At 38.2% G+C, this 15,846-nt stretch overlaps 1 protein-coding gene across 1 annotated transcript in view; it reads right to left on the bottom strand.

Moving 5' to 3' along the window:
* Positions 1 to 15,846, bottom strand: part of nbeab (neurobeachin b) — a 328,780-nt gene that overhangs the window by 27,176 nt on the left and 285,758 nt on the right. The window contains exons 45-47 of the mRNA XM_065280795.2: positions 13,875 to 13,994; positions 7,400 to 7,552; positions 91 to 261 (exon numbers count right to left, since the gene is read on the bottom strand). Coding sequence (XP_065136867.1) covers positions 91 to 261; positions 7,400 to 7,552; positions 13,875 to 13,994 — 444 coding nt within the window. The remainder of the gene's footprint in view (positions 1 to 90; positions 262 to 7,399; positions 7,553 to 13,874; positions 13,995 to 15,846) is intronic.

Below are 15,846 nucleotides of genomic sequence, written 5' to 3'. Positions count from 1 at the left end.
TACTGTAGCTACAAAACAAGTAAACATAAATTTTAAAAACATCTTTAGTGAGGACACTGTTGTCATGGCGAGGTTGCCAGGACGACCCACCTCACGCAGCAGGGGATCACTGGCGAGGCTGTCGAGGTTGACGGAGCCCTCGTAGGTCAGGTGGTGAAAGACGTTGAGCGCTCGCGCTGCCTCGGGCCCGCGTTGCTTGTAGCCAAAAATAAGGTCAATCCACTGGTGCAGCTGACACGACACAAACTCGCTTTCCAGGGCCTGTCAAAGAGAGCGGGGCAATTAGAGGTGAAAGGTACACATACACAACATGAACATACACACATGCATGCACAGACAAACATACACTCCGGGCAATGTTTTCTGTTATAGAAGGCAAAACCGCCAGAGACCAACATAAGAGGGTTTGAAACATAAATAAATAAAAAACTCACACACTGAGCGAATAAACCCAAGATGTTTTGAAGCTAACAAGTGTCTTCTTGAAGCAATAATGCACCACAATGCAAAGAAAATCGGACTCTAAGCTCAACTTAACCAACACAGACATACACATTGGAAAATGCAGTAAAAAGACTATCTGCAAATAGTCGTTTGGGGATGTAATGCTCGATGATATAAGGGACTTATTTATTGTACGTAGGAAAGATTTAAAAAAGTTCAATCTATACATAAACACTATCTTTTTTCTCATGAAAACATTTAGGCCTTGCTGCACATCAGGAATAACAGCCATTATCTTCAGAGCGAGCTGTGGTGCGCAGGGCCAGAGTTACCCGCAGGGCATGTCATTACAATCGCAAGTGACACATGCAAAGATGGGAAAACTAAGTGAAAGAAAGACAGAAAGAAATGGCGGTTGGGAGGACGGAGACAGAGAGGGAGATAAAGAAAGATAGAGAAACTAAACAACAAGAGAGCACCAGAGAGACGTAGAAAGGCACACTATTAAAAAGCACCACAACCGTGGACAGCAATGAAACCATGAAATACATTAAATTTTGTTGATTTATAACCATTTTTATGCAATGTCTACATAAAGGAATAGTTTAAAACGTTAAACGAGATAAAAACGTTCTCATCATTTACAGAGCCTTGACCTGTGTGACTGATTTTCTACAAAATATATTTTCAAAGAATCTCCTGCAAATATAAAAGGTCAAACATTGAAACATCAAAGGCATGTCGCAAGATGTTTGTCAAATCTGCTTTCAAGTTTCATTTAAAAGAAAGTCAAACAGGTTTTGAATGACTGACAGATTTCAAATCATGTGAAGCGCATATAGCAAATAGTTTGATTGACTTAAGATGTTTTGAAGACATTTGTGTTCGCATGCTTTCCTAAGGGGTCATAGCATGAAAATCTGAAAATCTGTGCTATAATTGGGTCCCCAGTGGTTCTATTAAACAAGAAAATGTGAAAATGAACAACCCAGTAACTTTGTTTTGGTAAGCCATTCTTTGTAAGCAGGTGAAAAATTAGGTCGTTCAGATTTTGCCTGTTTTGTGAGGTAGGTAGCAAGGCCAATTACAATAATACCACAACTTAATCTGCACTTTCCAACCACAGCACTGCCATTTAGTGCAGAGAGAAAGAGAGAAAAAAATAATTGACAGCACAATTGAGTTTCAATTGCAACAAACCACCATCATTGCGATCAGTGTTTGAATTTCATCAACTCATTTGCATTTTAAAGGACACACCCAAAACGGCACACTTTTGGTCAGGCGGCCTACAAAGTGGCAATTTTAACATTCTATAATAAATTATCTGTGGAGTATTTTGAGCTAAAACTTCACATACGCACTTTGGGGACACCAAATACTTATTTTACATCTTAGAGGGACACTCCACTTTTTTGAAAATATGCCCATTTTCCAGCTCCCCTAGAGTTAAACATTTAATTTTTACCGTTTTGGAATCCATTCAGCTGATCTCCGGGTCTGGCGCTAGCACTTTTAGCATAGCTTAGCACAATCCATTGAATCGGATTAGACCATTAGCATTGCGCAAAAAAATAACCAAATTGTTGCGATATTTTTTCTATTTAAACGTTAACTCTTCTGTAGTTACATTGTGTAGGAAGACTGACCGAAAATGTAAAGTTAAAAAAAATTAATAAACAGAAGTCAAGTTTTAAATAGGAAAAATATTGAAACTCTTTGGTAATTTTTTAGCGCAATGCTAATGGTCTAATTAGATTCAATGGATTGTGCTAACTATGCTAAAAGTGCTAGCGCCAGACCCGGAGATCAGCTGAATGGATTTCAAAATTGTAAGAATCAAATGTTTAAGTCTAGGGGAGCTGGAAAATGAGCATATTTTCAAAAAAGTGGAATGTCCCTTTAAAGCAACACCAAAGAGTTTTTTTTACCTTAAAATAACGCTTCCAAAACAGTTTCAGTCGTTCATCCACTCTAAACAGGGTAAACAGCACTTTCACATTCGCTTTGCAGCCCTCTATCGGCCAAAACCGCACTAAAGAAGTTTCCAAACGTCGGGTAGTGGTCCTGTAGTCCGAGTGAATACTACAAAAACTTGCTTTACGGCAGACCTACAATCCAATCAGAGCCAGCTATGCCTCAGTATTTATGACAGTGGGTAATGGACAATTACGCTTCTAACCTGTAGGGGGAGCAAAGAGCCAAAAGTCTTTGGTGTTGCTTTAAAAAAAAGTCTCAATATGACCCCTTTAAAAGGCAGCTAAACATAAGCCATAAGACTTGTACGATCTTTTGCTATTTAATTAAAAGAAATGTGCTAGAAAGTTTAGTTACAGAAGAACTATTTTTGGTTCTCCAAGCAAACATTTGTTTTTTACATAAAGAGCCCTTTCTGTAGATTGTAAAGGAAGTGTTTGTGAAAGGTTTATTGGATGTTAAAGGTTCTTTATGGAACCATACATCCAAAAATGGTTCTTCAATGGCATCGTGTAGCACCCATATTGTTAAGAGTGTTTAATGTTTGGATGTTTGTGTTTGTAAGAATAGCTGAATGTGTTAAACCAGAAAAAAAATGAGAGGCGCTGGAGGAAAGGTCACGTGCACAAGACACACACAACACACCACTGTCACTGCAACTGAAAAGGTCAATTGTGTTTCCTGAAGCACACACACACAATCTCATCAGACATCCCGGCCCACAACACAACCTAATACTTCAATAGGGCAGAACTGTGACTCTTCAGTCCACAACCATTCTCAATTTACACACCCTGAAGCATATACAATTCCCATATCTCCCCCTGTGGGTCACTGTGTTTTATAGATACATGTGCAACGCAGGACCATTATAAGATGCAGTACAAGATTTCTATCCCAAACTAGTCTACAGGGACCGATGGACATGCACACATATTCGTAAGGTTCTGTCTGCTGAGAGCCAAATCATGATTGATGAAGCCAGCATTAGGGTAACATTATAAGGGACATTGCATGGGCCAGGCAGGGTGACATCATTAAGGTCAGAGGTAGATTACATTAGTATCGAGCCTGGCTCTATATTACAACCTTCACTATGAAAAAGCAGCAAACAAAAGCCTGCAGAGGACACGGATTCTTTATCAAATAAGTGAATGAGGGTGATCTCAGTGAAACAGGATGGAAGTGGATAAAGCACCTTTATCCCACTGGACCGGAAGAAATTGAGACTGCAAAAATGGTTTAAAACATCATCTGGTACGGTACATCATGTTGGCACAAAATATGATTAAAAGAATATTTCAGCAAAATATGAAAAAAATATTATTTACTCAATCTTAAGTCATTTAAAATGTATGAATGTATGAATATATGACTGTTCCTGTAGATTAGCAGTAGAGCATTGTGTTAGCATTGCAAAAGGTTAAAAGCATTGTTTAGCGATCAATAGCAGTCATGTGTTACTGTAAACATAGATATCATGGTTTAAATATGGCAGCACATCAGCATGATCTCATTGAAAATGTTTATAAATTCATATGATGTGAATCAAACTAAAATTTTTTTTTTGGAAAAGTAACAATGAAGCTCCAATTCTAAAACCCAAATGAAATTTTATGAGAAATAACTGCCTTGTAAAACAGTCACAAATTGCATTAGATTATATTAGGCACATTGATAATATGAAATCTAATTGTTTCTTGTGTGTCTCAGGACAAGTTCACATTTTAATATTCAGGTGAACTACTCAGAACCATACAGAAATTCTGAATGGACATAAATGTGGTACACTGTCAGATTAAAATGGTCAAAAAGGCTCCATAGCGGTCACTGGGGGTGGTAAAATGCACATTTGCACCTAAAGAGTTCATATTAGAACCTCAGAACTACATTTTGGTACCAAAGAGTGCAAATTACTACCTCAAAGGTACATATTGTTACCAAATATCCTAGTACTAAAGAGTACAGCCAGGGACAATTTATGACAATTTTTTTCTAACAATGTGCTGTATATGTTAGAAAGTGTTATAGTTCATGTAGTAAAGGCTAAAGTATAGTCCATTTTTTACAAATACATAAGGGTCCCTGTATTCCCCTGTTTAACCCTTTAGAAATGTATGAACACATACTTGGTTTTAAAAAGACTCTTTATTTACCTACACGCACACATTTGCCCAAACATACCCTACAACTAGACTTTGGTGACTCCTGAGTGGACATTTATATTAACCTTTTCTCTAACTATGCACTATTACCTGGATCAGGATACGTGGTGGCAGCCATCTTGATTTGGGTAAAAGACCAGAAAGGACTTTTGTTTAGTGATGGTCGTTTTCGAAGCACTGCTTCATGAGGCTTCGAAACATTTACGAATCTTTTGTTTCGAATCAGTGGTTCGGAGCTTGTTTCAAACTGGCCAAAGTCACGTGATTTTAGCAAACGAGGCTTCATTACGTCACAACTGTTTCGAAACGTTTCGAAAATCCGATGGTTCACCACTAGGGGGAGTTGATCACATGACCAGTGTCTAATAAGTTTAGGTGAACTCGGGTCAGTTTTATTATGAAAGTTCATAAAACATTTATCCTTCTGACTAATAACACTGCCATGTTGTCTACTTTTTGTTTATAGACATATTTAATGACAAAAATGTGCATAATTAAAAGGGTAGTTAGTTTTATTCATTTGTTTGCCTTAAATAAAACTAAAAACACATTATACACTTTTAACTATGTCTTAATTAAGTTAAATAATTTTTTTAACATATTTTAATAAAAATCTTGCTATTATTTTGTAATAAAAAGTGTAAAATGTGTGGACAGATCTGCTTTTACACTGTTTTGACCAGCAGGGGTCGCCAGCGTGTGTGGGTTTCGAACTGCTTCGAAAAACTGAATCAATTTTCGAAGCAATTGGTTCAATTGATTCGAAGCTTCGAAAAGCTTCGTTTTTCCCATCACTACTTTTGTTGTGCTTTTTATACCTGTGCTGTGTTGCATCATGGGATTGGGAGATACCAAGTCTGGTGGGTAAGGGGTGGAACTGTTTTGATGAGGTTATTGATGTTTTCTTTCTACAATTATTGTTGAAATGCAGTTTGTGCTGTGCTATTTAAATGTGTGGGTGGAAGGAAATGGGTTTCTTGATCTTTTAATACTTTTATACTGATCTTTAATACCTGTTCATGACCTTAATACTTCCCCAGGATAATTTTTCCTGGACAATGGTTGTACCCATGTGTATAAATTTTGACACAAGAAGTTGGGAGGGTTAGTCTGTGATGGGTGGTAGTGAGAGTAGTATCTGCCGAATACTCTGATTTAATTATTATACCTGATCCAAGGTTATTGTTTATTTAGATATTGAAGTGTTTTTCCTAGTGATGGGAGAAACGAAGCTTTTCGAAACTTTGAATCAATTGAACCAATTGCTTCGAAAATTGATTCAGTTTTTCGAAGCAGTTCGAAACCCACACACGCTGGCGACCCCTGCTGGTCAAAATAGTGTAAAAGCAGATGTGTCCAAACATTTTACACCTTTTTTACAAAATAATAGCAAGATTTTTATTAAAATATGTTTAAAAAAATGATTTAACTTAATTAAGACATAGTTAAAAGTGTATTATGTGTTTTATTGAGGGCAAACAAATGTATAAAACTAACTACCCTTTTAATTATGCATATTTTTGTCATTAAATCTGTCTATAAACAAAAAGTAGACAACATGGCAGTGTTATTAGTCAGAAGGATACATGTTTTATGAACTTTCATAATAAAACTGACCCGAGTTCATCTAAACATATTAGACACTGGTCATGTGATCAACTCCCCCTAGTGGTGAACCATCGGATTTTCGAAACGTTTCGTAATGAAGCCTCGTTTGCTAAAATCACGTGACTTGGGCCAGTTTGAAACAAGCTCCGAACCACTGAATCGGAACAAAAGATTTGTAAATGTTTCGAAGCCTCACGAAGCAGTGCTTCGAAAACGGCCATCACTAGTTTTTCCTGAAGTTTTTGCACCGGTGAGCAGCTTGTACTTTTACTGGCTTGGGAGAACTTAAAATAAACATAAAATATTTATAATAAAAATAATAAAAAGCTTGAGTGCATGTTATACTATATTTACAGTAAAGAAACATGTGTATTTGGTGCTGATTGGTAAACGTAAAGACAATAATAAGGAATATAAGCATACAGTTACAAACATCTCTTCATGTACTATTTTGCACATGATTTCAAATTACACCAATTTTGTTGTTTTTTCCACATTTAAGGGGAACATTTTCATTACCGTAATGTGTCCATGACTGGATTTGCGTTCTTTGACATGGAAATATTTATAATTAAAGAAACTAAAAAATAAAAAGCTTCAGTGCATATTATACTATAAACATTTACAGGAAAGAAACATGTGGTTTTTGGTAATCATTGGTAAATGTAGAGACAATAATAAGGAATATAAATGTGTTCAAGACCAATTTTCTCATCCTCCGCAACAATTTTCAATCATTGTTTAAAAAAAAATGTTGGAAGGGACATAATTGACTGTGACACTCAAGATGGCTACCAGGTAAGCAGTTCTTATTTTTTCTCTCCAGATAAAAGTTGACATTTTGTTTGTCATAGTACCTAGACAACTTTTAGTTCTCATTACTGAAACATGAGTTTGTAAATGCATACATTTAATGTTATATCATGTTGCGGTAATGATCATTTTTGAATATGATAATCTAAAAAATTTAAATAATTCTATAGGAAATATTTTTTAAATTCCTCTAAAAAAATGGTCATAATAAGTTCAGACCTTAATCTTATACGTGCAAAAGAAATTTGGCTTCAATGGCTTTTTAAAAATTCTGATGCTGGACACATGGATTTAGTGAGAATCACCCGTATGAGTCAAACTATATGCATTCAACTGTGTGCATATGTTCACGTAAAAAAAACAGACCATACTCCGTTCTTAAGTTGACTTACCATTCTGTTAATTCTGACAAAGTCCTCTGGTTTCTTTGCCCATGCTGGTAGTTCGACACCACAGACAGGAACACCATCATCCCTGTCACCCATACAGTAGCCATTACTGTTCACAAACATCTCTGGTAGATAGAAGAACTCAGGAATTAACTCCTAAGACAGACGGACAGAGAAACAAGTTTCAGTCAATTAAATATCCAGCAATCCTAAATTGATTTATTGCAGACAGAAATACAAATGCATTTTACGCTGCATGTTTTACAGGCCAATGAAATAAAATGTTGGCCCCGTTTCAGACAAGCTTTGAAAGCAAGCCCAGGAGACTGATAAAGGACCATCAGAGAACATTTAACACTGATTTTCCCAGACTGTGGGAATGTGGCGAACGCACGAAGATGGGGGAGGGTAAAAATACCAAATAAACACGAGAGATGACAGGAAACTTGTGGTTACGTCAGTTTAAAGTGAGCTGAAGGACGGATCTGTTGTATTTGTTGAGGTATGGGGCAGGTTTGGCTTTTTGTGCCTCCGGTTAGAAGATGGAAATACTCACCACAAACTTTAAAAGAAACAAATGAAAGCTTTAGACTTTTAGTGGACAGCCATTGCTTTTATTTTACTGCTGAAAATGCACTATAAGCATTACTCATTTCCCTGACCATGACAGTCTCTTATCTACCGAGGGTGCCACATTCCTAATGTTTCTGTGTTCTCACCGCCATATCACTGCAAATTACCCATAATTCCCTGTGAGAGACGCCTCTGTACATTGGGGCGTGTGCACACGAGGAATGTGACCTCTTCTCTGTTTAGTGTCACTCAAAAGTGCTTGTCTTTTAATAAAACCATTTAAGACCTCATTCTGCACACAAATATTTAACATGACAGGTTGTTTTCCTTTAAAAATAACACAGATCAAGTTTGTTTTAAATTTAACTTTGAAATATAAATCGTTTTACTACACCCCAGTGGTGTAGGCATAGTTATTCAAACCACCATAAAAGAGAGCAGTCGCATGTAGGGTCATGAGGCAAACAAGTCTACAATAAAAGTTGCTTGTTTAAGCTCCTACTGGTCATAGGCCAGCAGTTGAAAATACACTGTTTCAGTCAAAATGTCTCAAATATCTTTCTTCTGCGTTTTTGGCAGCCCACATAAACGAAGATAACATTTAGCGTCAAAGCCACAATCCAGTCAGCAAGGCAAGTTTAAACTTAACCTCAAAAGCAACAAATAAGCTGGACCAAGCTCCATCCTTTTCCAAGACTCTGGCTTTATAAACTTTGCAGGCAGTTGTTCAGTCTTAAGCTGGTGTCGTGATGCACGTCTTCACTCACAGACCAATAATTCCTCCGCAGCCTCATAATGGGCTGACAAGTCAATCACACTCAAGTCTCCCACTTTACACTGTTCACCCTAATGACACCCTCCTGGAGAGCTGTCACGGGGCAGACTGCTCATCCTGCTCCTTCAGACGGAGCTACGCTAACAGATTATTGAGAAACTGCTGAGGATTTGAGGGAAAGCTACTCTTTTGCTCTCAGCAGGCTGGGGACTTGCATTTGTTGAAGTATTTGACAGTGGTTGGACATTTTGATACTTAGCAAATTATTACAATAATGTTCTGTACATTTGTATGGGATGCTAGTCTCTAGACCTGTACATAATAGATTTATAGCGCCAGTCCAAAGTTGGGACAGATATGACTGAATGTATGATTCTCACGATCTTAAAAAAAATAATATTTATTACTGAATATTTTTAAATGTAATAAAACATTTCCTATTTATTTCTATAGCGCTTTCGCAATTTCACATTGCAGCAAAACAGCTTTACTGTAAATACAGAATCAAATTTTTTTTTAAACAATTACAACAAATATGGGGGAAATATGTAAGCAATAAGGTAAGGAGTGGCTGTGCTGTTTCGTGGAGTAGTGAGGCTAAAGGGCTTTGTTAAGTACAATTTGAAGCAGAGTGCTTGTTGCAAAGCCTTCATCCGTAACTTATTTAAAACACAGTAGTCTTCAGTATGTTATTTATAAAATGGTTACCACAATATCAACGCAATTTTCATGAAAAAAAGCCTTACTCCCGACAAAATAGTAGTCCCTGCCCGACTTTTCTATGTTAAACACGGTGCGGTAGAAGCGATTCCGCCTCATTTGCACATCTAGCTTGCGCGAATGGTGCGAATTGAGCGTTGCCGTGGGAAACGAGCGAGATGAAAAATTTGAACTTTGGGGGAAAAACGTGCTATGTTTACCAATCAGGAGCTTGCTCTAGTTGTGACGTGACTACAGGACACGAGCAGAGTCGCAGAAGCCCCTCCCATGACACGAATTTCTGCATGAATGTCTCAATGACTACAATTTCACGGGCGGCTTTCACTCGTGAATGAAGCGAGTAAACTCAAAATGTTCAAGTGGCAAACTAAATGTGGTAGAGGCGAATTTGATGCCTCAAACGCGGATGGTGTGAACCCACAGTTATGCAGGTACACGTGGAACACGCCATTCGCGCTGCGCATTCCGCGTGAATTGAGCGTTGCCACGGGAAATGCGCGAGTAGAAAATTTTGAACTTTTTTAAATTTCCGCATCACGTTAACCAATCAGGGCCTTGCTGTAGTAGTGATATGATTACAGGAAGCGAGCGGGGTTTAAGCGGAGTTGCAGAAGCCCCTCCCATGATGTGAATTTCCGTGTGAATGTCTCGATGACTAGAATTTCACGTGCGGATTTCATGCGTGAATAAAGCGAGTAAACTCAAAATGTTCAAGTGGCAAACTAAATGTGGTAGACGCGAATTTGATGCCTCAAAGGCGGATGGTGTGAACCCACAGTTATGCAGGTACACGTGGAACACGCCATTCGCACTGCGCATTCCGCGTGAATTGAGCGTTGCCACGGAAAATGCGCGAGTAGAAAATTTTGAACTTTTTTAAATTTCCGCATCACGTTAACCAATCAGGGCCTTGCTGTAGTAGTGATATGATTACAGGAAGCGAGCGGGGTTTAAGCGGAGTTGCAGAAGCCCCTCCCATGATGTGAATTTCCGTGTGAATGTCTCGATGACTAGAATTTCACGTGCGGATTTCATGCGTGAATAAAGCGAGTAAACTCAAAATGTTCAAGTGGCAAACTAAATGTGGTAGACGCGAATTTGATGCCTCAAAGGCGGATGGTGTGAACCCACAGTTATGCAGGTACACGTGGAACACGCCATTCGCACTGCGCATTCCGCGTGAATTGAGCGTTGCCACGGAAAATGCGCGAGTAGAAAATTTTGAACTTTTTTAAATTTCCGCATCACGTTAACCAATCAGGGCCTTGCTGTAGTAGTGATATGATTACAGGAAGCGAGCGGGGTTTAAGCGGAGTTGCAGAAGCCCCTCCCATGATGTGAATTTCCGTGTGAATGTCTCGATGACTAGAATTTCACGTGCGGATTTCATGCGTGAATAAAGCGAGTAAACTCAAAATGTTCAAGTGGCAAACTAAATGTGGTAGACGCGAATTTGATGCCTCAAAGGCGGATGGTGTGAACCCACAGTTATGCAGGTACACGTGGAACACGCCATTCGCACTGCGCATTCCGCGTGAATTGAGCGTTGCTACGGGAAATGCGCGAGTAGAAAATTTTGAACTTTTTTAAATTTCCGCATCACGTTAACCAATCAGGGCCTTGCTGTAGTAGTGATATGATTACAGGAAGCGAGCGTGGTTTAAGCGGAGTTGCAGAAGCCCCTCCCATGATGTGAATTTCCGTGTGAATGTCTCGATGACTAGAATTTCACGTGCGGATTTCATGCGTGAATAAAGCGAGTAAACTCAAAATGTTCAAGTGGCAAACTAGATGTGGTAGACGCGAATTTGACGCCTCAAGCGCAGATTGTGTGAACCCACAGTTATGTAGGTAAACGCGGAATGCGCAGTGTGAATGGCGCGTTCCGCGTGAATTGAGCGTTGCCGCGGGAAAAGTGTGAGATGAAAATTTTGAACTTTGGCGGATTTCCACGTCACGTTAACCAATCAGGGCCTTGCTGTAGTAGTGATATGATTACAGGAAGCGAGCGGAGTTTCAGCGGAGTCGCAGAAGCCCCTCCCATGACACGAATTTCCGCATGAATGTCCCGAATGACTAGAATTTCACGCACAGCTTTCACACGCGAATGAAGCGAGTAAACAAAAAAAAAAAAAACACAGCTGGTGTGAATGCACCATTACAGGTAAATGCATTTATCGTAAATAAAGCAGCTATTGACCAATCAAAATCAAGGACTGGAACTAGCCGTGTAATAATTCAGCTGTACTTAAAAAGGGGAAATAGTGGAATATAGCATAATACTGATTAGGGATGCACCGATAAATGCTGATAACTATTCTGAATCGCACAGCTGATATTATTCACAGCTATTTCATGTACTACGGCTTTTGATCAGTAAGTCTGTTAAACTGTTAGTTTGAGTCGTTTATAACATGCATTTCAAAAAGCAACACTCCTCAAACCTAATCATTATACATATTCTTTATTATTATGAAAATACCTGAAAAGCTTTGAAGAACAGCAACATGGAGCTGCATGTCATTGCCATAGATATGTATAATAAAGGCTAGATGTCTCGCCTGCGCTGCTGGCCAATGGAGGTCGACATCTGCACTTGGCAGCCATCTTGTCTCAGTCAGCTCGCGCACTCATTAGCATTGTGTTTGTTATAAATGTCAGAGATGTACCTATGACACTGTATACTTATGAATAATGTTCAAGAAACATGTTCAAGCATCCAGAATTATAGCCACGTTAATAACGTTTCTAAGAAACCAAACCGTTTGAAAATCGTTAGAAAATTGAGCAAGTTATGGTTAACTAGAAGTGCATGCACCATTAAAACACAATGCTACGAGTTAGCGAGCTGACTGAGACAAGATGGCCGCCGGTGATAACGTTAGAGACTCCACCGTAAGACATCCAGCCTTTATTATACATATCTATGGTCATAGCTGTGTATTTGGTTCTTCTTCTGCAGCACATATTGAGTTTCTGCACGAGAGCGCCCTCTGGCTTTTGAATGTAGTGGCATTTCACCGTAATTCATTGAGAAGCATAGCAAGCATCATCGGCCAATATATCGGTGCACCCCTAGTATTAGAAAAGCATTAGAAAATGATTAATGTACAGTAGTAGTGCAAAATTGACCTTTACTGGACAAACATAAGCTCAAACATAATCTAACAACATTTCAGGAGCAGAGAATTATGGGTAATAAAGATAATTGAAGTGCTACATGGCAAACTCCTGCAAACAATGAGCACAATAAAGACATGAACACACCAAAATATAATGCAGCATTTTGGGGTAAAACCCCACTTTTTGTCATACTTGTGGTTTTAATACCACATTGAACTGTTTAGCGCCCATGCAAATACAAAATGGCAAACAAAAACAGAATCATTACTTTTGGCATTTTTTTTAAACAATATTAAAGGTTTTTCAAAAAAAGCACGGTTTGCCATTTTGTTTTGCATGGATGCTAAAAAGTTTAATGTGGTATTAAAATGTCTTTTTCAGAGTCCGACAAAAATTTGGGTTTAAACATAAAATATTAAATTAGATTTGCCTGTTTAAGAAATAATACAAATAAGATATTTAGTCACAAAATTCATGCTGCTCATACATAATAAAAAACAACCGGTACTCCAACAAGCAAAGACTAAAAAATTCTTATATTTTTGTCCGAACAGATTTATGTTGTTTAACATGATCCACATAGACACTGGAGTGCTTCAGAAAGGCTTTATTTGCTAACATACCTAGTGTTTCTTTGCACGGCCGTTCACTTGCTGTGCATATCGCCTGCACCTCGTGTTGCTGAATGCTGTTCCCCAGCCTGGGGTAGTAAAAAGCCCTGCCTTTACATAAAAGACTTCATTTTAAATAGCTTTTGTCATTAATGCTTTATTAATTGCCCAGGGCGAAGCTAACCCGTCATGAAGTGTGCAAGAGAAGTATGACACTTTTAGGTCAGCGCAAGTGTGCGTGCTGTGCTGCAGAGAGGGGCTCACAGGCAACCGGGAACAACCATTATAGTGATGAAGTGACGCTACTTTGAAAAATGCACACGTTAAACAATATTTCATTTTAAATGTTTCAGAGAAAAATGTTGATTTCACAAAATCCCACGTTTAAAAACATAAAACACATTTACGTTGTGCTAGTGTGAAACAAACAGTACAATCTTGATTTAAAGTTAACACCACATGTTTCTTTTTGCGAACTGGATGATACCAGTTTCATTTGATTGACTGTGTTATAGAGAAAAACAAACTCTTTCAGTAACTGTTGGTTTAATTCTTTGCAGTTGTAGACTGTAATGTCGACATTACTTCATGCATTTAACACCTTATGACTAGTTTGCAATGACATAAACTTGCATTAGAATGTGCACTAGAAATGCACTAGATGACACATCCTTACCTTCACGTCTGCAGTGTCGCGTTGGCAGTGTCGCCATGAACGGGCAATACCGGAGAAAGTGCGGTTTGGGTGATCGAACTTGTTGCCGTTGGCATTAAGGAAAAACGTGGTGAAAGGCTCCTGCAATTGAGCAGACACAAAACAACATTGTCACATTTTTTCTAAAACTTTTGTTCACCCATATACTCTTCAAAACATCTTTCCAAAAGTCTGAAAACAGTTGTAGAGATTTCACGACTCGACTCGGTTGTTTATTCTGACTGCTAATTAGCCACTTGTTGAGACAAATTTGTGCCGCTTTCGCAAAGTGCTAATGCTATACATCACCAAAAACATCAGTCGGACAAAATCCAGTAAATTGATCTAGATTTATTTCTATGGTAATTGGATTCAATCTCTTGATGGGGTGCTCAGTCTGCACTGCTCTGGGAAACGTTCAGTTTGCACAAACATCTCAATGCAGCGAATCGTCTGTCAGATTATGCAGAGTTTGTGGAAGGGTTTTTTCTTCGCTCATTTTCTGTAACAGTGCCCGTGGCGAAGTTAATTATATGGCCTGTTGGCTGAGGAGCTCAGCTCTGGCTCTAATTGGCAGATTCAGGGTCATCAGTCTGGGTTGGCAGTATGAGGAGATGACATGGAGATGCTGGATAAGCCCGGGGAAAAGATGATGGTATGTGCAGCCTCAGTCAAGTCTGGTGTGAGAGCTGCCAGGGGACTCTTCAAAATCATCATTATCAACGAAATAGGCCGCATGGGAAGAACCAAGTGCAATGTTTTTATTATGCGATAAAAATTTAAATGGATAGATGAAAAATACACTATATAGATGTTTGGGGCAGCATAGTGGCGGCCACCCCAGACACAGCACTGTTGCCACAGCAAGAAGGTCTCTGGTTTAAGCCTTGGCTGGGTCAGGAGGTCTTTCTGTGTGGAGTTTATGTTCTCCCTGTGTCAGATTGGGTTAACTTGGGGTACTACAGTATATGGTTTCCTTCCACAGTCCAAAAACTATACACACGTTGATCTATACACACGCAATTAACAATTGTGAAAAGCGCTATATAAATAAAATTGAATTGAATTGAATTGAGAGAAGGGCAATTTGACATCTTCACAGGCAGGGTCACACATATACTTACCTTATGTAATTTCTCAAAACACAAAAAGAGATTTTGGGGGAAGCTAATCCATTAATTTTCTTTTTATTAACTCTTTTCCCGCCAGCATTTAAAAAAAAGTTGCCAGCCATTTTATATAAAGTTTAATGCCTTCCAGAAAATGTTCTTCTATAAATATATAAACATACCATATATCAAATGAAAGAACAGATCCTCTGCACTGCAAAAAAATTATGTTCTTACTTAGTATTTTTGTCTAAAAATATCTAAAAATTCTTAAATTAAGATGTATTTTCTTGATGAGCAAAATGACCTAGTAAAATAAGTCTAGTTTTTAAACAAAAAATTTAAACTTTAAGTAAATTAGTGCTTAAAACAGCAAAAAAAAATCTTATTCCATTGGCAGATTTTTTTTGCCTGTTTTAAGCACTAATTTAATTATGGGCGGTTTCCCGGACAGGGATTAGACTAGTCCTAGACTAAAATAAATGTAAGAGCTGTCCAAGCTGAAAACTACTTGCACTGACGTATCTTAAAATACATCAGTGCCCTTTGTTTTGCACCAAAATGCAAACAGGTAATGTTTTTAGTAAGGCATGTTTGTAAAAACTAGTTATATTTCCTAATTAAACTAAGGCCTAGTCCTGGTTTAAGCTAATCCCTGTCTGGGAAACCACCCTTTTAAGTTTATATTTTTGTGTAAATCTAAACTTATTTTCCTCGGTCATTTTGCCTATCAAGAAAATATACATTCATTTAAGAATTTTTAGATATTTTTACTGAAAATAAGACAAAAATCCTAAGTAAGAAAGTAATTTTTTGCAGTGTACTTTCAAACACCAAAAAAAGTT

The sequence above is a fragment of the Paramisgurnus dabryanus genome, chromosome 8 (assembly GCF_030506205.2).
Source record: "Paramisgurnus dabryanus chromosome 8, PD_genome_1.1, whole genome shotgun sequence".
In the NCBI taxonomy this organism is placed as follows: domain Eukaryota; kingdom Metazoa; phylum Chordata; class Actinopteri; order Cypriniformes; family Cobitidae; genus Paramisgurnus; species Paramisgurnus dabryanus.
Note: the sequence above shows the minus strand (reverse complement) of the source record. Positions and strands in the feature narration are given on the sequence as shown.